The sequence below is a fragment of the Equus przewalskii genome, unplaced genomic scaffold, assembly GCF_037783145.1.
Source record: "Equus przewalskii isolate Varuska unplaced genomic scaffold, EquPr2 ChrUn-13, whole genome shotgun sequence".
Taxonomy (NCBI): Eukaryota; Metazoa; Chordata; class Mammalia; order Perissodactyla; family Equidae; genus Equus; species Equus przewalskii.
The window spans coordinates 230683-256044 of NW_027228750.1; the positions used below are offsets into that span (position 1 = coordinate 230683).

At 37.9% G+C, this 25362-nt stretch overlaps 1 protein-coding gene across 50 annotated transcripts in view; it reads right to left on the reverse strand.

The window, feature by feature from the left end:
- The window catches only part of PDE4DIP (phosphodiesterase 4D interacting protein), a 176990-nt gene that overhangs the window by 48739 nt on the left and 102889 nt on the right, over positions 1–25362 (reverse strand). For all 50 annotated transcript variants that reach the window (XR_011536717.1, XM_070607692.1, XM_070607695.1 and 47 more), the window contains 9 exons: positions 24422–24601; positions 23325–23519; positions 20501–20668; positions 20248–20329; positions 16092–16183; positions 12103–12219; positions 11656–11793; positions 10546–10658; positions 9342–9469 (listed from right to left, as the gene is read on the reverse strand). Coding sequence is in view for 49 of the 50 variants with exons in the window: in XM_070607692.1 (XP_070463793.1) it covers positions 9342–9469; positions 10546–10658; positions 11656–11793; positions 12103–12219; positions 16092–16183; positions 20248–20329; positions 20501–20668; positions 23325–23519; positions 24422–24601 (1213 nt within the window). In the remaining variant the exon portion in view is untranslated. The remainder of the gene's footprint in view (positions 1–9341; positions 9470–10545; positions 10659–11655; positions 11794–12102; positions 12220–16091; positions 16184–20247; positions 20330–20500; positions 20669–23324; positions 23520–24421; positions 24602–25362) is intronic.

Sequence of the window (25362 nt, forward strand, 5' to 3'; positions counted from 1 at the left end):
GTTAAAATAAACGACTGTCCATCCAATTTTAGATTAAGACCTGTGGCCCACATTACTTATTTCTTCTGAAAGTGTAAAAATGTATAGTGGTTAATTCATTTGAACACCAAAGAAAATCTACCATGACACTCCCTGGGTCTTGAGATCTAGTTCTGACCCCGGCCTCAGTAACCAAACTGTTAAAAGTCCTCTTCTGACCACTGAGTAACCAGGACCTCAGAGATTAGGTGGCTTGTCCAAGGTTACACAGTTAGTCCTGACAAGAGCTGTGCCGAGAAGTCAAGTCTCTGGACTTTCAGACAGAGGCAACTCACTGTTCCTTCTGTGATAAATCAGATCTTTATCTGTGTTTCTTCCTCTAAGGCCAAAGATCCTGCTACTGAGCTCAGACATCCATGGAGGAAAGGCTCTGCGTGAATAAGGAGCATTTGCTACCTTCTGCAGATAAGGTGAACAAGGGCAATTCACACCTACATTCAATCTCTTGGCATCTGCAAGTTCATGCCAGAGTACCTGCAATGGCCCAGGCCAAAGTCATTAAGGTACTAAAAGGTAGTAAGTATGTTGTCCTAACAGCTTAATCTTATGATTCATTCCCTGATCTTCACCATGAGTGTTGTGTTAACTTTGGACTGAGGCAGTACCTTGTTCAATAAAAGCCCTACTCACAAGGAGGCACCTCTACCACTCAGAACCTTTAGAAACTTATGGCAGACAGTGTACGAAAGGGATTTCCAATACTCTTCCAAACCAGCCCCAGAACCATCTCATTCGGGATCCTGGCTGTGTAGAGGTGAAGGAACACACTCCCTAAGCTTTGGCTGCTGTAGAAGCTCACTGAACTCAGGATGCGAACTCAGTTGAGGACAACCATATCATATAGTATGCCTACTTTGGAAAATCTTTTCCTGTACAACAGTAAAGATCATAATCTTTTTTTTCCCCTACAAAGAAAACAAATTGCCCCACTCAGTGACGGATTGAGAAAACATACTTTTCACATTGTTTCCCCTCTGAGTGTTGAGCTAGAGAATGACCCTGTGGTTGAAGAAAGCTCAGCTCTCAGGTTAGGACCCTCATGCCTATGCCATTCTTGGTGGGCTGAGTAGCCTTGCTGGGCCCACATCCCAAGGTGGTTCCTGTACTAGGTTCCAGGAGTAGGGTAAGTGGGGATTAAAAAGGGTGATGTCACTGGTCTTGAAGGCTTTTGTCTAATTTTCTACCCTTTACTTACCTTCGTCAGCCTTTCTGATGCCACATCTGCATTTCTAGATAATGCTCTCTCTTTATTCACTCGGGGGCAGAATACCATGGTTTTGACTTCATCAGCAGTTAAATGGAGATCAAGCAAGAATGCCCATTTCATCCTGACACTCTACTACATAGGAGGTTTGCTTTCCTTATTTATATTTTCAGGTAGCTTACAGTCTACCATACTTCCTTCAGGGCAGTTTTAAGAGTTGCTCAGCCTTTCACAAATTTTAATTAGGATGCTGAAAGCTTCTTTGTATGTGTTTGAGAGGGAAAATAAGTTGAGAAAATTTTATAGAAAACACTGGAGTGAATAAGTTACCCCACACAAGGTCCTATTATATAAATTTACATTAGACATCCCTCTTTCTGTTATCATTTCTGTTTGTTTTATAAATGACAATAAAAGAACTCTTTTGTGGGGAATAACCTTTCTAAGCTTTTACAAGGCAACAAAACCCTACCTTCAGAACTAACTTGGAATACTTTAACTTTCTAATTTAAATTAAAGGTACTATATATTGATGAATCTAAGGCTTATTTTTGATAAATATGAAATAAGTCTGCTATCTTTAAAATCTCTGAAAGCTAGGAATATGTTTATTCAAATTTAACTTGCTTCTCCAGGTTTTATCTCCAGGGTTAAGTTTTACATGCTAGACGAAATTTTATTAAAACCTTATCTGAGGCTTTGATGATAGTTCTCAAGTTGCGGTTCTTGCAAGTTTCTACGCTCTAAACCACACATGATGGAGGTGGTACCAAAACCTTTTTTAGATTTAGAAAATTATTTTCTACCAACTATCTGACTCTATAAAGTACACAGAAATGAAACAAACTCCTAACCTATACTACTATAAAACCCTTGGGTGAAAATTTAAGCTTTATGCAAATATAAGATATTCTTTTTATCACTGAGGTAAAAATTCATACTTTTCTTTTAAATTGAGGATGGCATAGTTATTAAGAACACGGACTCTGGAGCCAGATTGTCGAGGTTAGATTTCTGCTCTGTCACTAGTTATGTGACTTTAGGCAAGTTACGACCTTTCCCTAACTCAGGTCCCTCACTTATCAATTAGGGTTAATGATGCTCTCCATCCTGCACAGTTGTGAACTTTCAAGGGTTTGCTGCTTTTGAAGTGCTTTTGAAGTGCTTAGAACAGTGCTTGGTATACAGTGTGTACTCAATAAATATTGCCCTTAAACAATATTATTGTTTTATTAGTGTTGTTGGTAAACTTCATTATCGTTGTTGATCTTTGGACTGAAAAGTTGAGGGTTGAAAAAGGCGGCCATGGAAATTAATGCTATTAACTGGATGATCTTGATTGAGTCTATCTGCACTTCTTCACTCTTGAATATCTTTCCCCCAAAGGGAGGCGAGAAATAATACTCTTTGTTCTCTCTGCTTCACAGGACAGTTGAAAGAAGACAGAGCTGTCAGTAAAGTAGGATGAACTCTTGAATAGGTGCTTTACACAGGGTTCATCATCATTAAATTATACCTGCCTTAAAACTCCATCACACATGAATAAGCCTTAGAGGGAAAGGCATGAAGTGTTATTTTAATTCCTCAGTAATGGGCCCAAGACCATTTTCCCCAAATTCTACTCTATAGTCATTATCTCCCCTTTAAGCCCTTTATATGCGACCAACAGAAAAGGGGGAGTATTCTCCCATATAGTTACTCAGAACACAGAAGGAGTCATGTTTGACTAATTTTGAAAAGGGGATTCAAAGAGCTAAAACTTTACAGCATGAATAAGTTTGCAGCGCCAAGCGCCCAGCTGTTCTTTCCCTCAGCGCCAGGGTCTCGCGCCAGGTCCTCTGGGCCCATCTCACTCTTACTCCTGGGCACTCTGCCATGGGCTCAGCACATGGTCACAGCATGAACCAACTACTGCTGACTTAAATATGATGATGCTATAGGGGAGAATCCAAGAAAAAAGGTCTCCCGTCAAACTCTGCAATTTCACCTGCATCCACTTCCTTCTGGACCATAAGAAAACTTTAAGATTTAATATAGTCCTCCATAGCTTCTACCAAGAAAAAAAATTCTTTAACTAGACAGATCCTGATCTTGGAACAGAAGTAACTAGAAAAGAAAACTGCTGTCTGTGGCCAAGCCCCCTTACGGTGTATCTTTGTCTTTAAATTGCAACATCTCTTAATTAGCCTTCCAGCTTGGACTTGTTTCAGAAAGCAACTGTCTTCAGTGACTTAACATTCTGTAATGTCAAGGAATTGTTCCTGCTCATGGCCTTTTTCTTTCTTCAGAGGACACAAGAAGCAAGCCTTTCCAGGAACATTTACAGGGATAGCACCACACACCATAACAACTGGCTCCTCACATTTCCATCCTGCTTTCCACTGCTCTCCTTCAGAAAGGAGTGCAAGAAAGGGTTTTTAAGGTAAAGTAGTCCATTGCACATTTTTAGGGGAAATATAATGCTGTTTCTTTAGTCTCACTTCCTTGAGAGCAGGAAAATTCAGGTTTCTTCCTCTTCCTTCCTTTAATTAAATAATACAACGGCATTCACCCACTCCAGAGCCTTACTTTGACTTGGAATTTTAGTATAATGATCAATAGACTGATTCTCCTATAAGGGAAACAAGAAAAGATATGAGCTTTCTCTACTTTTTCTCTCATAAATCTTTTAAGAATGAAACCAAATAGTTACTGTTTGGCCTTTGATACTTTTATTGGATCAGTAACAATTTTTTGTGTCTCAACTAATGTAGCTGAAATTCTAAAACTTATATATAAAAAAAGTACACTCTCCATTCCAGCACAAATGTTAACACAGTTCAACACAGCACAGCGCCATGAAGAAAGGAACTTCCAGAGGAAAATATACAGCTTATTTTGGTGGGGAAATAGTCCCGGAAATAATCTAATGCCAAGTGAGTGGGTCATTTAACATGCCACTTCCTTCTTCATTTAAATTGTTATGAATCACTTTAATTTTTCTCAAAAGCCCTAGGATCAAATTTTAAGTGATAAAAAGTAAAGCTGCTTTTATTATCAAACTGATAATATTTCATGGAAAAAGACAAATTCATGATTTATAAAACATACTTTTATATACACATGCTTTACAGATTGAGAGAGAGGTCGGTATTTTAGAGCAATGATTCTGATGGCAAAAGGAAGTCCTGCATACCCGGGTTATATACTGAACGCAAACCTACATGCATTTGCTAGACAATTATGAGTTCTTAAGAGGAACAGGAAGCTGATTTGGTTCATGCACTTAACACCCCTACTCTTCATATTTTTTTAGATCAAATATTTTCTGACATTGCTGAACTTTCTATTTTATCCTTCCAGCTTTAGCAAGAGGAAAACAGTATGATAAAGATTTTTATTTCTGGAATTTGACTTTAAACAACAAAAAGGGAAAGCAAAGCAAAAAGAATTAATACATCACTTTACAAGTTTAATCACCCTTATTTGAAATCCGGTAAAGTTAGTATTGCCATCTCTACAGTGTGGTGTTTCCCTCCCACTTTCCATTCTTTGTTGGAAGCAAATTACAACACTAACTTTTTATTTAGGAAACTCATCCTGGCTCATGGGATTATACAGAAAGAAGCTGAGAACTTACCTTTTGTCAATACTGACTACTTAAAAGTGACATGCTTCTATTGTAATCATAATAAAATGGTTCAACAAAGTTATTACTCCAAAAGCCTAGTGAGAGTGTGGCTTAAATCCATATTCCAAAATGCATTAAGACTCAGAAATTACACCCCACAGAAATCACTCTGATGTATTGTCCCATTGACTCATTCCTGTTTTTTATTATTGGTTGTCTTATGAGTTCCATATCCCTAGCTATTCTTTCCACAGTACAAATGGTTCTATACTATCAAAGGGAGAGGAAAAGCTCTCTGAGCTTTAACCCTAAGAGATATGACAGACAATACTCTATATGCTTGCGTTTCACAGAAGTTAGTATCTGAAGAAGAAAGCTAATCTCATTTATTCTGCCTCTAGTACAATTTCTTCAAGGCAAGATAGAAAATGGACTTTAAGTGTGTGGGTTATTATTTCTTCCTAACTTCACAGGAGGTTTGTCACAGTTCCCTGCACGACACTGGCTGCAGACCTGTAGAATTACCACTGAGGCCCTAGTTGAAGAGGCAACTTAAGTTTTTCAGGGATGTCAAATGTGAAGATTCTGTGACTTTTCATATGAAAAGACCATAAAATCAGAAAAAATGACTTTACCCTAAGAACAGGAACTAGAGTTTTCTAATACTAGCTCAAGGAAAGCAAAGGTAGTAAATTTTTGTTCCCTCTAAGGTTTATCGTCCAAAGGGAAGTGACGTTAGGTGGGTCAGTCAACCTTTACTCCTCAAAGAAAGGAGTAATTTTTGGTGTAATCAATCTGCTCCTTCTTTCCCTAATCAGAGGACTCTAGATCCAACTGGAAGACTGAAGCAGAGAGAACTGAAATCAGTTTTCTTGAGCTGTTCTGAAGCTATGAGCCAAACTTCTCAGGACCAGATATTAAATTAGGAGCATAAACAACATAATAGTGATAGGTCTTTTATGTATATCTGCCACAGATGTCACTTACGTATAAACTGTGCAAGTAAAATATACAGAAGAACCTTCTAAAGAAACTTCTTGTGGCTAGGATCTAATATCCTATACAGATCAAGATTTTGCTGATCTTTACTAGATCTCTTACTACAGTCATGTGCTGCATAACAACATTTTGGTCAACAATGGGCTGCATATACGGCAGTGGTCCCATAAGTTACCATACAGCCAAGGTGCGCAGTAGACTACACCATCTAGGTTTGTGGAAGTACACTCTATGATGTTTGCACAATGATGAAATTACCTAACGATGCATTTCTCAGAATGCATCCCCGTCGTTAAGTGACACATGACTGTATATACAATGACGTTGACAAATCTTTTAAAATCTTTTAAAAACATGAAAAAGAAAGTAGAGGTACCAAAATATTGCTGCTGTCCACAACTGAATGAAGAGAAGTGGGTGTGGAAAGGGCTAGGGATGAGAGCACATTCTATCAATGTAAAAGGTTGACAATACTAAAATAGCCCAATCACACCTTTTCAAAAAAGTTATCACTTGGCTAAAGAGCTAAAAAGAGAACACCAGAAAAATGCTGAATTATACTAGGCCCTAACAATCATCAGACTTCAATAATACAGTTTAACCCTGCAACAGAAAAGAGTTTAGTGGAAACATCTGTCAAAAGGATTTACATTTCACTCATTAAATAAATCCTCTTGCAGATCCTTTTCAACTCCGCAGTTCTAAAAACTATAGACTTCATCTACCCTCAACTCTTAAAACCATTACTAGGTACATTTGCTATTATTCAAAAAGGAAACGCGAGAAAAACCAAATCTATCAATATGGGTTTTTCTCAATTTGTTTATGCTTGCAATTTAGCACGGCCTGAGAATTTCATTTATTCATCTTCTTTCATGATTTTTTATTCAAGCACAAGGTTCTATTACCACATGATGCTTTATCTAAAATTACTGTATTGTTTAAAAATGCCTTACAAAGGTAAAATAATCTAGTAAGAGAAACGGTCTGTGCTCCTGAAGAGAAAATGGAATCATATTATATCATGTTAAATGTGATTACATGAATGATGTGGCCAATCACAGCATCATCTATCTGTGGGTTAGAGAACAAAATTCATCAGAATTGTATTCTCTAATAAGATGCAAAATTATCACACAAAATTTTTAGACCAGCAAATTCTCTCCAGGTAGCACTGTTTGCAAGCCTCATTCCAGCTATCAAGACCAGAAAGTTAGTACCAAATTTTAGTCAAATCTATGGTATCAAAATCGAACTCTCAATTTATCCTTTGCCACTATATCACTTAATTTTCTAAAATATTTCCCAAAGACCAATATCAAAGATAAGTAACTATAGCACAAGTTAGTCTGTCTTCTCAGGATCCAAATCAGGACCAGAATTATCTTATTTTTTTCCCTAATCTCTTTTGATAATTTTTCAATAGGAAGTTGAGTTTCTCATTATTCATCCAACTACCTTAATATTTCTAACACTTAGTAACAGTTCAAGTTACCAAAGGAAATTCCTACTCTTGTTGGAGGTTGTTAGAATCAGAAGTGGTAATTAACATAAATCATTGCAATCACTGTGAACCATCAGAATCCAAGAATCATCCATGGTTGAAATCTTAAGAGGACACTTAGAGAAAGCTTCCTTGGTCTAGTAAGGGAAGACATTTCCAAAATGGCTTGTAATGACATGACAGACTAGTCTTCGGTGGGCTGTCATTTCTACACCTGGATTACCCCTCCACCTCACTTCTAGAAAGTTACAAAAAGCTTTGTGCAGGAAAGAGTCTCTAAAGATTGGAAGACTAAAAAAAGAGGATGGGCTCTGCTTACACTTCTTATCTCCTCCCTTAAATGACTCTTTTTCCCTCTCAAGGGCCATTGAAACAGGAAAGTATTTCCATTAAGAGGAAGGCTTCTGGCTATCAATCCTTTGCAAAATAATCAGAAATTTCCATGGTGTTTCTCCAGCAGAACATTTTCTTCTTCAGTTTGACTGATGCTCTATCTGCTACAGGCATGGCTAAGGTTACAGAAACTTGGATGGAATTTAGAATGTAAGGCAAGCCATGTCAACACAGGAATGCGAAAGAAATAAAAGTGCCATGTAAAAAATGGATGGGAAACAGAAAAATCATTGTGCTCTGCTGTTTAGAAAGGGTACTACATTACATCTATGATGCTACAAAGCCTCAATCCTTGTTTACCAAATTCCATATTTAAAAACTGAAATCTCAGCTTCTAATCTAGGAAACTTATATCCAGTAGAAGTAAGAAACCTAATAGTGTTGAATCCACAACACTCCAAAGTAATCTTGGTTACTTTTTATACTCTTGATATTTAAGATACCAGAAATACAATCTCCAGTGCCCTTTCCTTTACACCTGTCATGTTGCCATAAGAAAGCACAGAGACAATGACCAAAACCTATGAACACAGATCTGTGACATTTCTTTACAAACTATTTAAACACCTCAAAGCTGAAGCTTATTACTTATTTTAATATGGAGAAATGTAAAAGCACTAAAAAGTGAAAAACACAGGACTCCATCTAGTGCCACCACTAAATGGAAGTATATGAGCAATATTCTCCTCTGGCTATAAGGAGTTATTTGGTGAAATACTGAATTTAAAGTGGGACATTACATTTGAAATTATCTTTTTACATCGTGAATTTTGACTCTGGAAGACTTGGGAGCTTTCTTAAAGTCACGTTCTGACTAAACAGCACATTCTTGGTTTAAACAAAAAATGTTTAATGGAATTTAATCTGCACCTAATCTAACTTTACTGTCATTCAATAATCAACTCTGAAACAATATTAGAGGTAAAGGTTTACTATAAACACTTTTAACAGTCTTTGCCTCCACTCTTTAACTTGACCCTCCTAATACTCAGAGTCTACTATTGCAAGACTTGGTTTTGATCACCTTCTGAAAAGGATTATACCACTTTTGCAAAGTCATTCTTATAGACTTTCAATCTCTCTCTCATCTTGAAACTTTTAATTTGATTAAAAAATTGCTCTCACTCAAAGAGCAGGAGTTGATTGAATGGCACAAATAATACACACGCATGCATTTATGACATGATATGGAGCATATGAAATGGATGGTGAAGTGGGGGAGGAAGAAACTTTATTGGCCCATTGAGGGGATGAGGGAATAAGAAGGAGGTGCTAGGGAAAAGAATGAATATGGGTGGGACAACTAAAACGGAAAGATTTAAAATGAGCAAATACACTTTGTAACCTCCAACACTCAACTTAGAGATAGATATGTACAGCAAAATACAGGTAGACTAATGTGAGTTTCATTTTGCAGTTGATGCTACTTGTACCAGTTCTATCATTAGTAAATCACCACTCAATTCTGCCAAAGTCAGACAAGGCTCTTTCTGGTTAGTGCAAACAAGGTTTTCCATCCTGGGCTGCAGTCTGACCCGCCAGTGCTCAGAAGGCATGCTTGTGAAGAACTCGCACACTTTCCAGTTCCCCACCTCCAATGGCAGCCAGGGTCTCCAGCCTGCTTAAGCGCTCCAGGCTTCTTCCAAGAACTTCTTCTAGCCGACCGCGTAACACCTGGGCCCCTTCCAGTTCCACCTGCAGAGTTCGGTTTCTCTCAGAGCTGATTAAACATGCCACACGGAAGGAAAATGGATTAGCCATCAACTGTAATGAGTCCACAGAGGTATCCAAAGAGCCATCAATGCCACTCTGAGCCACGGACTTTCTAAAGTAATTGTTCTCCGGACACAATAAATGAATGCAGTCTTTGTTGTAGCACTTATGTTCACTGCTGGTAGATTAGCAAGGCCTGCTCCTTTCTTTAAAGCTTGTCCCTTTATCCTAGATTCCTGGCCAATCTCACACAAAATTATGTTCCTAAGATTTATCTCATACTCCTATGGCCCATGTAAGAGAAATTTCATTATTTGACCAAAAGCATTAGTTTCTGAAAAACCAAAACCCAGAAAAAACTAAATGCAAACTGAGGCAATATTGAGCCAAGTAGGACTGAAATTGAAGATATCTGTTCTCTTATTCATTAACCAAACTTGACAGTGCTCTGAAAACGAATCTGGTTCACAGAGACTAAAGATGCAGAGATTTTTAAAAAAGTAACACAATCAAGTGGTCCTATTGTACCTTTCCTCTGCCTTCATTTTCTTGAAGTAGAAATAAAAAAAAATTATAAACCCAACAATAAACTAGAAGAAACTGAATAATAAAAGAATACAAATTAGGAAAAAGAGGGGTTGGCCCAGGGGCGTAGTGGTTAAGTTCGTGAGCTCTGCTTTGACAGCCTGGGTTTTGCAGGTTCAGTTCCCAGGCGTGGACCTAGCACCACTCATCAAGTCATGCTGTGGTGGCATCCCACATAAAATAGAGGAAGATTGGCACAGATGTTAGCTCAGCAACAATCTTCCTCCAGCAACAAGAGGAGTGCTTACTATATGCAGGGCATTATTTTAGATACCTGACAAGTGTTCTCATTTGATCTTTGGAATAGTTGTATGAAATAGGTACTACTTCTGACTAAAGAACTAGATTAGATACTCAGGCTCAGAGCAATCCACACAACAAATGACAAACTGGATAGTTCTGTAATTGTCTCTGTTTTCTTTTTCTCCTCTCTTCAATACTGTAAGCACCTGCACTTAATGAGGAATAAAAAGAAAAACAGTGTGGTCTGTCTCTTACCTCTCTGGATGGGCATGGAACTTCACCAGACTGCTATAGAGCTGTCTCTCTGCTTGTAATGCCTCATTGAGCCGACTCCGTTCATCCACCAGTCCTTCTAGCATCAGCAGCAACTGAGGAAAGAAGAAGAGAAGCAATATGCATATGGAGACATGACACACGAAGCCAGTTAATCCTAAGAATGAGAGCAAAAGAACGCATTAGCATGTATTATGACTAAAAAAGCAATCTTCTTACTTGAGCTTTCTGTAGTATTTTAGTTTTCAAATCAATGTCATATCTATTACCTTTTTCTTATCTTTAAAACTCTATAAGGCAGAATTCAAACATGGAAGCAAGAAGAAGAAAAAGGAGAGAGAAGAGAGAAGCACAGGAAAAAGTCTAAGAGAAAGGAGTGGAAAAGAAAGAGAGGAAGGGCAAGAAGGCAACATACACCAGGGCTTATTAGTGTGCTTCATTCAGTCAGTACTTACTGAGTGGCTTCTATGTGCTAGGCTCTGTTCTAGTGATAAGCTAGGCAAGGGAAAAGACAGTCATCAATCACAGACATGAGTCACTGTGAGCTCTGACAGGTGCTATAAAGAAGAGCTATGACAGTGTAGTATAACCAGCAGAGATCTAGTTAAGGGCACTGGGAGAGTTAAAAGCCAGACTGGAGAGAGATGAAAAGTTGGTAAGAGAGATGATGATGGAGACAGGGAGTAGAGGCAAGAAGGTCTTGAAAAGTTTGGCACTTGAAGAAAAGTTAGAGCTAGGGCAGGGGTAGGAGCTACAAATGAATTTGTGGCAGAGGCAGAGTTCTTTATCTTAAGCTGGGAGAGGTCTGAACATGGTTAAATGCAGGTAGATGAGAGGGATTCAGCTGGGAGAGAGGTGACTTATGTATGAGTCAGGGATAACAGTGTGTGTCCAAAAAGAACTCCTGCTCCTTTCATAATTGCCACTGTAAGAAAGGAGCATCTGTGCCTGCCACTGACCAAGGCAGGAGACCTTAGAGCACAGATTCTCTACGAAACTCTATCAACGGACCTCTTTATAAGTAATTGAGATTGACAGCTTTCTCATTGTTTTTTCCACAGTAAAAGTAAGGTTTGTATTCCAATAACTTACTTGCTGTCTTCGGTTTCCTGAAGCTTCTTGACCCTGTGATTCTACTGAAGCAACTTTTTCCCGAAGAAGTAAGACTTCTTGGGTCAGGCGTTCCATAGCTGGTATGTCTTCAGGATCAACCAGTTGCATTTGAAGGTCCTAGAAGTCAAAAAACAAGAATAGTAATAAAAACACTATTCAGTAGAGGAACAAAGGAGCAAATGCTCCTAAGATAGTCTGCTATACTTTCAAGTGGGATGTTGATAAGCCATATATTCTTCATGAAATCTTAGCAACTCTGATACAGGTCAAAGAGAATATGATAATATTAAGAGACTCAAACTAAGAGTGCATCAAGGAAATAAGCACGGGCCGGGGGCTCAACATATCCAAATGTTGTTTGAAGATGCCCTACGGGTATTATGAGCTGTAATTATTTCCAATGGTCTTTTAAAAGCTGTGAAAGACCTTTATGAGGTCTTCTTTAATCTGCATGTTCCGGGTCAGAGACTCCATATCCGCAGCCTGCACCTGCAGCTCTTCCTCTTGCACAGCCATCATGGACTGTAGAGCAGAAAGTTCCACCTGTGGACAGAAGAAATCCTGAAGTTAGTTGGACAGAGAAAACAGTATTAGTCACACTTATATTTTAACACTGAGCAAATGTTTTTCCATATCGTATCACTATCAGCCAGTAATATAAGTAAAAAGTAGTCAATAGTAGTGCTCTGCTGGATCTGATCAGGATGCAGCATGGAAGAAAGGATATTTTATGGGAAGCTGTAATAGTGATTTTAATAATGTCCTCCACTTTAGTTAGCACTATAAAACACCAAATCTGTTTAACTAATGAATTTATTATAATACTTAAAAAATTGGTCACATTTTCAGATGCAAGAATAGATGAAGTTTTTCTTTATATAAGTATTTCAACTAACGGAAGAAAAAATGACAAAGTATCTCCATCTTGCAACCCTTAATGAGTTAATGGCTATAGACATCAAGCACCAATAGCTGCTACCATCACAAGAGATCACCAAACACTACATGCCTCCTAATGGAAGAACACACGCCACCTCCTACGAAGAAGCCCAACAAAAAGTTCACACGGTATGCCCTAAACTTTCCGTGTTGCATCACCCATCTCTCCTCACCAGAAAATGACAGCCAAATATTTCATCGTGACAAAAGTTCACTAATAATCATGATCATAACCATAGCTATTAACATTTACTAGGTGCTTACTATGTCCAGGCACTGTAATAAAAGCTTTGGATATATTTAATCCTTTTAACAAACCTAGTAACCTGGCTCCCACCTACTTCTTCAACTTCAATGCCTACTATCTTACTCCTCACTCATGATTCCCTAAGCACACTCGACTTCTTCTGTTCTAGGAATACCAGACTTTCTCTTGACTCAGGGCCTTTGCACCTACTATTCCCTCAGCCTGAAATATCTTCCCCAGAACTGCCTCTTTCTCATCCTTGGGCCCCAGCTTGCATGTCATCTACTCAGAGAAACCTTCTTCAGCCACTCTATCCAAAGTGGTCCTCATCCATGTTACTTTCTACTATTCCCTCATATCACTTATAATCTATAATTGTATTATTTATTTGTTTAGTGTCTGTATCTCCTCAGTAGAAATTAATTACATAGGGTCAGGAATCTCGTTGATTTTGTTCACTGCCTCATCCCCAGCACTAGCCCTGGCTTAGAAAAGGTACCATACAGTTGATGAATGAATGAATGAGTGAACCCTCAAAATGAGCCTATAGGATAACTACTCGTCTACTCCTCAATTTACAGATGAGAAGACTGGGGCCGCAAGAAGTTAAGAAACTTGTTCCAAACCACAGAGCCAGGAACTAGTAGATCTAGAATGTAAACTCAAGGAAGCAGACTCAGAGCCACTATCCTATAATGTCCTTCCTGTAGTCACCACACATTTATATATTCTTTATGGTAATGGCAAATTATTTGTAAGCAAACATTTTAAGGAAATATTTTGAGATAGTTTTAAAAAATAGGTGTGACAAGTGAAGACAGATGGCACACAGCTAGTTTAAGGTGTAACCAAGCTTCCTAAAGGAAGGAGCACCTCTTTCTTAAATATATAAAATGTAAGCGATAAGCAATAAAAATTTTACTTGTATATCTTCTACTTCCATCAACGCTTAGAGCATCACTGTGTAGCTTCCTGACTTATAACTACACCAAGCTATTTGATGGCTCTGGGCTACTGTGGTCTGTTAGGAGGAAATGCTTTTCCTCACACTGCCTTCCATGTGAAGGAACTCAGTCAGTGTAATTCCTGCCCTCTCTCTGCCCCCTTACTCACTCAGCCTCAGGCAAGCCGAGGAACTCATCTTAATGGTACACAGGGGAAGAACACACCAGGCATGCTTGACTTAGTCCTACCTTTCCTCTCCTGGGGAGATGGCTGCCTGAAGGAGGCCTGTTTTTGCCACTGCTTCTCTAACGCAGGCTCTTCCCCACCATGTAGAGCAGTCTGCCTAGGCCCACTGTTGCCTGTGACTGCATAGACAAGTCTACCTAATTCTGCGGCTCGGCTAGCATGCCCACTTGGCTCTTGCATTAAGTTCTCTACCGAAGCCTTTATCAGTAATACAGTTGATAAAGTGCCAAACTACCTGCCACTACTTCATTTTATTTCTCAGTTTGTTCAGAACTTGTGTATAGAGAAAAGGGTGTTATTTATTAGGCCCTCTGCCGAGACCTCTATTATTATATACCCAGGTATTTGCTCCACTGAAGAAAAATGAAAACATGAGGAAGAAAACATTACTGCAGCATAATAAAGGTCTTCAGTCAGACATAATCTTGGCATAATCTCACTGACAAGGCATCTAAACTGAGCTTCAGTTTCCTCAATTGTAAAATGGGAATAATACCCACTTTTCAGGGCTTTGTGAGAATACGGAAAATGTATTTAAAGTGCCTGGCACATGGCAAGCAATCAATGAATGATAATTATCACTACAATTACTACCATTATCTCAAGACAGTAGGGAGAATGTTTAAAAATTTGCAAAAATAGAAATGACTTTTGGTAAATATATGATAATGAATACACATGGCATTGAACTGAGAAGTTGGTAGTTGATGAAGGACACACGAAAGTAAGCAATAAAGCTAAATATAACTCACTCAAAATATCCATTTATAGTCATTATAATTTTATGATCCTAAAAACAGGACAGAACCAAAAAGTAACATTACTCTGAATTGAGTATCTATGAGAAAAACAGGAACAGCATGTAGAAACTAAAATGTCTAACATTAATAATCAGATAATGGCTAGGTAGAATCAACAAAAGGGAAGGGAACTAGGGGATTATTAAAACGGGTATTTTAAAAATGCCACACAATTTCAAATCCTCAAAACTTGAGTCATATAACAAGAGTCTGTTTATAAGGAGAAACATGGTAATGAAAAGAGAAGTTCAGAGGTACAATAAGACAATTTCATCACAAATATGAACACAGGTTTTATACTATAGATTTAACTATGGCAAAGAAGTGGAACAAAACTGAGGTGCTACTATACTAGAGAGCCAACTTAATTCAGGGACCCAGGACACTGACTGATCATCTAAAACAGATGCCATGGAAACACAAAGGCTTTTAGTTTTACTCTGTAACTCTACACTGTGGCCCCAATATTTCTTCCTCATCATAGTTTGACATACAACTAGCTGTATAGGGAGGCAGAAGGGGGTAGGGATTCTGTAAGGCTGAGAGGCCTCTTCTAAGAAAATTAATGAAAACTCTATTGCTAGACATAGAGCATAAGGATGGGGAAAATGATCTTCTCCAGGAAGTGGCCTCTTAGGAGGTATTTTGAGTCACAAAAGACTTGAGTTTAAGCCTTAGCTTTGATAATTTTTAGTAATATGACTATTCCCCACTTCGTGTGTTAAAAAAATCAGTGTTTCAGCTTGTCCATCTATAAATAGGGCCAATACCACTTACTTTGGCTAGATTTGTAAGTATTCATGCTAATTTAAGTACCCAGAACAATGCATTCCATATGACAAGTACTCGGTAAACATTATTCATCACTCTCAAATTTCTCTTATTTCATGTTTCTAAAACTAATTTCATGGATCTAATGTCATAATTCTAAGCAGCAATCATATAGTACTTTGTTTTTTTCCACAAGTATTCTACAATTATTTTATTCCAGTTAGAAACGGGCAGAGAAAACTGTGGTGGTTCAGCACCTAAAAAGTTTTAATGGTCCCCATTTGTAAAAACAAGAGCATCTTGATAAGATAATGTGTATATGAAATGATTTCTATTTTTCTCCAGAAAGGAAAAAAAAGGCATTTGGACCCAGATATTATACTTGGAGAATTGTGCTCTTTTAAATATAAACTATTTTGACAGAAAAAAATAGAAATTTAGAAATTAGGCTTGACTAGAAAACTCACCCGACTTTCTCTCTCCTTTTTAGCCATAAGCTCAAGCTCCTCTTTGGCATGACTCAGTTCTTTTTCCAGCCCTGAAACTGTGTCCAAGTCCCCTAAAAATGTAAAGTTGTGCCAGCTTTAATCACTGTTAACATATCATCACCTCTGCTGCCTCATTTCTGAGGAATTTTCTCTGAAGACAGTCTCCAACAATAAAAAACAACATACACGCACAGCTCATTCTTTGCAGCATTATTTGTAATAGCTAGATACTATAATCAACCGACAAGTCTATAAAAAGAAGACTGAATAAACCACAGTATGTCCACACAATGAAGCCACACACACATATGCACACAGCTATGTATATACAGCTGTAGGAAAGAATGAGGAAGTTCTTTATAAACCGATGTGGAGTGTCTTCCAACATCTATCATTAAGTAAAAATAGCCTGGTACAAAAGAATACCTCTAGCGTAGTATGTTTTACATTAGGAAAAGGGAAAAATAAGAACACACACATACACATTACATATACACATGTGATTGATCTGCTTATTTTTGCAAAAAGACACACAGGAAGAATAACCCAGAAATAAAACAGGCTGCCTTCAGGCTATGAGAGGAAACAGGAGAGACGGGCCAGGAAAGTAGATAGGACTTCTGAGTGCATCTTTTTATATATTTGAGTTTTGAACTATGTTAATGTTTCATGGTTTTTTTAATTTTAATTTTTTGCTCAGGAAGATTCACCCTGAGCTAACATCTGTGTGAATCTTCCTCTGCTTCATCTGTGGGTCACACCACCACAGCATGGCTGATGAGACATGTAAGTTCGCACCCAGGATCCAAACCTGTGAACTTGGGCTGCCGAAGCGGAGCATGCTGAACCTAACCACAATGTCACGGAGCTGGCCTCAATGTTTTATTTTTAATGGGTAAAGTTGGTTCAACAATAATGGGGGATAAAAAGCCTAAAATAAATAAACCCATATGGCAAACATAAACAGCATAACAATATAAATAAATAAAATAAATAACATAAACAAATGTTTATAAATAAAAGAAATAAACAAATAGAAATAAACAAATCTATATGGCAAATAGATAATATAACAACCCAGAATAAAAAAATTAATCCAAATAATTTTTTTTTTGGGGGGGTGAGGAAGGCTGGCTCTGAGCTAACATCTGCTGCCAATCTTCCTCTTTTTGCTTGTGGACGATTGTCCCTGAGCTAACATCTGTTCCAGTCTTCCTCTATTTTGTATGTGGGACGCTGCCACAGCATGACTTGATGAGTGGTGCGTAGGTCTGTGCCCGGGATCCAACCTGCAAATCCTGGGCCACCAAAATGGAGCACACGAACTTAACCACTATATCATCGGGCCGGCACCTAATCCAAATAATTTTTGAACTCAGTATTCTAACTGTACACCCTCAGTGGGAAATATTCTAAGGTTAAAAAGAATTACAAACAAATCAAACATCATTTAAGAGAGTTATTGTCAATAGTGGTATTCAAGTAGTGATTCTGAAACTATTTTTGTGTACTGTACAAATGTGTAAACATACTGAAATATATTGACATCATAGGTAACCAGGGTTCTCAATGTTGGAAGAAAGCAGATACAAATACAAAATAAAGGAAAGAAAGAATTCATATTGTTAAACTGGAATTAGAAGAATCAGTATCTATCTATATATACATATATACATCAAGTATATACATCTCTATATATCAAATATATAGATAGATATATATACATCTCTAGCTCTGTCCACTTTTAAAAGGCCTAGAAGCAAATGACATTCTTGTAGCAATGAACACACATTATGCCCAGATCTTAGCTTCTAGATGCCATTACCCACTAAAAACCAGAGAGCTCCTTGAAGTAATGTATGATTCCAAGGCTGAGGCAGGGAAAGCAAGATGTGATCACAGAACATCCTATTGTGCCAAAAAGTATGGAAATGTTCAAAAACTGGTGAGGAAATATCAAAAGGACAGAGGAACAGGGGCCGGCCCTGTGGCCAAGTGGTTAAGTTCACGTGTTCCACTGCGGTGGCCCAGGGTTCCACTGGTTCGGATCCTGGGTGCAGACATGGCACCACTCATCGGGCCACATTGAGGCGGCATCCCACATGCCACAACTGGAGGGACCCACAACTAAAGTATACAACTATGTACTAGGGGGCTTTGGGGAGAAAAAGGAAAAATAAAATCTTAAAAAAAAAGGACAGAGAAACAGCTTGAAGAGGCTCCCACAGACCAAATCTGGGATAATCTGCGCATCCAAAGGAATGACAGAAATAGATAAGAAATGATTTAAAAAAAAGAATCTATTAGTCCATACTGATATAAACAAACAAATGGAGTAGGGAGGATAGGTGAAGGACAGCTCTTCTTTATAAAAGAATATACACTAATAAACAAAGAAGAAATTTTAGAAATAGAAAATCACTTTTTAAAAATACCAGTGTAATGGTTCAGGCAAGGCTCAAAGGATGCTAAACCACTGGGTGAATGATTGGGGAAACAGAACTGTCAACGTCTCAAGGTACTAGTGGGCAGATCGCTTATTAATTACAAAGGGAAAAATAAACCTTTACAATGACGAAACCTGGAAGATACACTCTTAATGAAATGACTAAACTTAGTATCACCAAGAATAATACCGACTGATATCACGTGCTCCTGATGTGACGCACCAAGAAAGATGTCGCCCATGTAGTATTCTTGCCAAAAATATTCCAACTTGAATCTAACGAGGAGGAAACAATCAGAGCCAAACTGAGGGACACTAGCTGGCCCAGAGACTTCAAAAATGCCAATGTCAAAAAAGACAAAAAAGGCTAGAGAACTGTTCCAGAGTAACGGAAACTACAGAAACATGACAATTAAGCACAATGCTTGATCCACGAAGGCAAAAAAAATCCCCAGCAATGGAGAACATTATTTGGACAATGGAAACTCTGAATATGGACTGCATATTAGATACTAGGATTATATTAAGGTTACATTTCCTGTGTGATAATTATATTGTAGTTAGGTAGGAGAATGCCCTTGTTCTCAGGAAATACATAATGAAGTATTTAGGAATGAAGTGCCATGGTATCTATAAGTAATTTTTAAATGGTTCAGAAAAAACATTATATCTGTATGTGTGTATGCAAAGAAATAATGCAAATGTGGCAAAATGTTAACAATTGGTGAATCTTAATAAAAGTGTATGGGGTATTCACTGTACCATTTTTGCCACTTTTCTACAGGTTTGAAATTTGCAAAATAAAATATTGGGAAAAGGTACTTTTTAAAAATAGGTAAATAGGGAGTAAATTAAACAAATCCAGCATTCTTTACTCTTTGACTAGCATAAAGTTCTCCTACTAGAAAGTGACTACTTGCATGACTGACCTATGGAATTCCGTAATACCTACACTATGACATAGGCACAAAATTTTTACATTCTTAATATCATTAAAAAATGGTAAGTTAATTCTCCTAGTCCACAACCTTTCTTACCATAGCACTATAATCACCGCTTCATTAATCATGGTGAGTCCTGACTTCTGGAACTCACTGGGGACTGTCTTCCTTGAAGCTACCGTACATAGATCCCAACCTTTTGCTCTGTGAAAGTCAGAGGCTCTAATCCAAGGCATCTATATGAATTTTACTCTCACCATGCACAGAATTTAGTTGTTTTTAGGTAAGGCCTACAACCATCCCTTAGGTGGAGCTGAGTTTGGCAAATAACTCAATGTATACTACCTGGCCCTCCCGACACTGCCATGTAGGTGATGCCAAGTTATAATGAGTATCCTCAGCCTTCTTGAAAGATATCCAGGAGAAGGCGTCAGCCCCAAGGTCCTGCTATGCAGCTTTGGAAACACTACCTCCTGCATCTCTGAATCCCTACCAAGCTATCTGAAAAGGAGAATTAAGGTGAAGTTTCCCTGGGCCAAATTGCATACCCAGAGTAACAACTTCAATTCAACTTAAGATAAGGGTAGTTTTTCCTAGACTAGATATGTCTTCAGCCTTTCAGGGGAATCGAAACTTATTTCTTCCATTAAGGTAGGAAGAGAAAGAGAGTCTTGGCCAAAGCTGTTAACAGAGAATTGTAGGAAGGAAAGACAGAAGTTTCCTTAATGAAATTAAATTTGATACTTACCTAATGAGGAGCTGGGTATGCCGGTATCCCCTTTGGCAGGCAATGAAGTGTCATCATCTCTGGAGCGTATATGCATTGAAGCCTAAAAATTGGAAAAGTTGGGAGATTTAGGAAAATGCAGGAACTATGATCACGATGACAAGGACTTGGAGTGTTCTCACACAATTTAGTATTAAAATTATCAAACTTATGTCTCAAATATAAAAGGAAAATGCAGTTAGCATGAATATCTACACAAGTCTATAGTCCTTACTTGATCTGTCTGCTCTCCAGGTTGGGGGCTGATGGAGGTAACTTCAGCTGGTTGGTGAGAGGTGAGTGCTTGGGACACCATGAAATCTCTCCCTCCTAAGTATTGGCGCAGGGCCTGTAATTCTGAATTTCTTTCCATTAGGGCTTGTACCATCTTCTCTGCAGCAGCCTAGTAAGGAAATCACACATAACATTGGAAAGATACTCTAATAAAACAAAATGTACGTTCTTGATATTACTTGTTAAAAGGCAATCATTTATGAAAAGCCAGTGGGTCCAAAAGAAATAGCTTCTTTGCTTTCAGTTCATAAGGAAAAATACAGTGGAAAGAAAGTCTGTGATAGGCAGAATATTGGAAAAACTGGATATAACATATCTACTAAAAATAAAACATTCTGAAATTGGTTCCGCTAGAACTTTATCAGGCTAAGGTGTTAAGATTCTGGTTTGAATTGTCTATCTTTACTGTGGCAACATGTGCCTTTCACCTAGATGTTCTTTACCCAAACATTCATTTGGTTTGCTCGTTTTAGGTCTTTGTCAAATGTTACCTTATCAGACTGGCCTTCACTGCATATCCTATCTAAAACAGCAATCTCTCCTCTACTCTCAATTCCCTTTATGCTAAATTATTTTACAATGCACTTACCATTTTCTGATATATCTGTTTATTTATTTATTTATTTATTTATTTTGCTGAGGAAGATTAGCCCTGAGCTAGCATCTGTGCCCATTCTTCTACTTTATATGTGGGTCATTGACATAGCATGGCTGACAAGTGGTATAGGCCCACGGCTGGGATCTGAACCTGCAAACCCAGGCAGCCGAAGAGGAACGCGCCTAACTTAACCACTGTGTTTCAGGGCCAGCCCTATATATCTGTTTATTGTCTCTCTCTCTCTCTCTCCCCCCCAACTGCATGTAAGCTTCCTAAGGACAGGTACTAAGATGTTTTGTTAGTGCTGAATCCCAAGCACCCAGAAGAGTGGCTAGCACATAGCAGGCACTTGATTCATAGGCACTCAAGACATGTATATTGAATGAATCAATTACACAGAAACATCATTATCAGACCATAAGAATCAGGAGAATCTGGACCTCAAAACCACCAAACCCTGTTTATTTCATTTCAAATCCCACAGTTTTATAAGACAGGTGATGGCACAATAAGGAAAAGATCTAGAACATTATTTGTGACCATCACCACATAGAAAGGCTCCATTTTTACCAGAAAATCTGGAAATAATAAACTAAGACTTAAATTACTGGGGTTATAAGATGATGAATCAGAACTATATTAGCTTTGTCATGGTACCGACTGTCTCTGAGGAGAATTACTACTGTTTTAAATGAGAAGCTGAGCTTTTGTCATAATTTCTAAGGGAAATAAAAGAATAACCTTCCATTTTTAGTAAGTAAAATTTAGGCTCTTTAGGGATTTGGGCATAACCACTTAAAGGAATCAGTACATTAATGTGCCTTAAAAATCTCTATGAAAATTATCATAGGAAAAAAACATAAATAACATACAAGATATCTTGTGCCATATATATGATTTATCTGGCTTAGTATTCTTTTTCTAGTGGTGGTGTTTTTAGCAGTGATGCTCCAAGGGCGGTCCATGAGCCAGGTGTGTCACCATCACCTGGAAGCTTGTAAGAAATGCAAATTCTTGAGTCTCACTTATACTTCCTAATTTCTATCTCTGGGGGTGACCTTGGGAATCTATGTTTTTAAAACACTATCCAGGAGATTCTTCTCCATGAAAATCTGAGATGCAGGTCCAGAAGAATACAACCATTACTCTCCTTCTTGAGTTGAAAATCTTTTGTAATTTCAGTCATCTCCTAGGGTTCCACTATTTTACGACTATCAGGTTATAATATTTCTTTCTGAGGTATAATAAGACTAATTCTTTCAAATAACAAAGAAGTTAAAAAGAAAACTCAAATAAAGGCTTGTTAGGCTCTTGCCAAAGATTTAAATAATTCATAATGATTTTGTTAGGTCTATTCTAGAAGCAATTTCTGCAGCACATGGCAGCCTGTTTCCAGCAAAATGTGTATTTACTTCTGCGGGCTTGAGAATGAGAAGAGTGGAATATCCCTGTTCCATAACATAAGGAAGCATTAGAGAAGATGATGGTCAAATAACACAGGCAAGTGATAAGAATTAGTTCCCTCTAAAAGTTGACAAGGGGGATTCTGAGTGACTGATCTCTGAAATGCAGCCCAAGTCAACTATACCAGTCTGTAGCCTTGAGGAGAAAGACACATGGAAATGAGGATAAATTAATACTTGTGGACCATTATTTGGAGATTAACATATCCCATATTATTATGAGATTATTTATTTTCATCATGGCCTTTGAAAAAACACAATTTTTTTTCCTCCTATAAGAATTCAGATTTTCCAAGAATTAAGAGAAAATACGAAAAGTGTAAGTTTTCCCATACCTTGGCAGGAAATACAAAATATCATTCAAGTCTTGATAATTTAAAATCAAAATCAAAACACGCCAGAACCCCATATTACTTTCTGTCGAAATGATCAGATTATGAAGGAAAAGACAATGTACATAATGAAGTTAACAGGTGGGTACATGTATTGTTTAGGGACACTTCTAGATGCAAAGTGTTCTAACAGTATTTCATACTTTGCTGATTGATGTAAAACTGTAGTCTAGTTAATAGATTGAAGGAAAAAACTAATAGAACTGACTGTGAAATGACATAAACATATATGTTACAAGGTTCAGATGCTTCCTATTCGCAGACTACAAATGAACTAAGTGATACTTCTCTGAAGAGGGTATTGGTCCTTACTTGGCTCTCTTGCTCCCTGGTGCTCATAGACTGAAGCAGGCCCTGAATCTCCAGTTCATGTTCCACCATTTGTTTGTTTCGATCACTTAGAAGGTCCTGCAGCATCCTTTCCTTTCGCTGCAGACGCTGGCACAGCTCCTCAGCTATCTCACTCTGCCCTGGTCCGAGTTTGCAGAGCAATGTTGCACTAAGATCCTAATACAGAAGGGACAGTGTAAGTTCTGCAGGAAAAAATTCCCTCTACCAAATATCACAGGGCTTATAAGACTCTATCATAGAAGAAAGAGCGGTGAGATTCTGGAAAGCAAGTATCCTGGTTTATTCATCTTTGTTTCCCCAGATCTAGCACAAGCCCGGCACACAGAAGACTGTAAACACATGCTCAGTGAATGAACACTAACAATACAGAAAAATATTTATAATGACAATTTACATATTATTTTCTGAAATAAATCCTTTCCCTATTTGCTCAGGGCACATAATAATTAATATTAGATGAGGATAAATGGACACTCAGATCATTCATTCCATTTATTTTCTCCCCAATGTAACTTGATAGGGGAACACAATATGATAAGCTGAAAAAGAAAAATGAGCACTATATTTACTAGCATGGTGATGTAGTTCCTATTTCCACACTGAGAGGTAGGACCTGGTGGTTAAAACTATGGAGTCATACCACCCAGATTGCATATTGGCTGTGCCACTTATTAGCTATGTTACTTTGGAAAAGTCATTTCACTTCAGAAGTCTGTTTCCTTGTCTGTAAAAAAAGAATAATAACTCATAGATTTGTGAGGATTCAATGACTTAATATCCATTAAGCTCCTAAAACAGTGCCTGACACAGCACAAGCACCATAACTAATAAAGGTTAGCTGTCATAATGTAGGCGCGTTTTTTAGATCTCATTAATTCTCACATAACTTCTCTGAGAAAGGTAACTATCTCCCTGAGTTTACAGATCCAGTGAAAGCCAACGACTTGCCCAGGCACAGAATGGAATTAAAGACTTGGGTCACTGGCCTCCCAGACCTCCAGATTCCCAATCCAAGACTGAGACTATGTAACCTGCCTTTAAGTTAACTAAAGTCTTACCTCTACTTCTTTGTTCCTGTCATGCAGAGATGTCTGTAACTGCTGAATGATGCCTTCTTGTTCCTTCTGCCAATGGCTAAATTTGGTTTCTAATTCTTCTTTCAGCCACTGGAGGTTTTGACAGGTAGCAGATAACTGTTCCACTTCCAGGCCTTTGGCCCTCAGAAGACTCTCCATACTCTACACAATCACAAAGAAAGCAACCATACGTCAAAGGGCCGCCCCACACTCCTCAGGATAAACAACAAACTTGATCCACCTTTAAATTATCTCCTAAATTATCTACCAATTTTTTGCAAAAGGAGAAAACTTAGTATCTAATCTAACAATGCCAGACTAATCTACTTTTTGTTTTTAGACACTCTCATCTAATTTGTAGAGAGATAAATATAATGTACGTGATAAATGAAGTATTTCAGAGGAAGTAGGCTATGCTACAGAGGAAGTGAAGGACTTCTTTAAGATGTGGCAGATGATTAGATATATAAGCTTTAAAAAATACATAAAAAATAGCCCACAGTAAATGTTAATAAAATAAACAAGTACTCTGATTGTGGCTACACAGGGACATGTATACATAGTCATGTACCCACACAATGACATTTCGGTCAACAACAGACTGCGTGTACGACAGTGGTCCCATAAGATCAGTATCACATAGCCTAGGTGTGTAGTAGGCTATACCATCCAGGTTTGTATAAGTATGCTCTATGATGTTTGCACGACAATGAAATCACCTAACAATGCATTTCTCAGAATGTACAAGACTGTAATATTAATGAGATAAACACAATAACTGCACCCTCGCAATGCTTCTGTAAAAGTATATAGATATTGACAAGGCATAGAAATAAATTAGAACGATCACTGAAATCCGTATTCACTGCCTCTTCCTACCAAGTTCACAGCAGAAGTGCTAAAACTTCTCACTTCCTAATGTA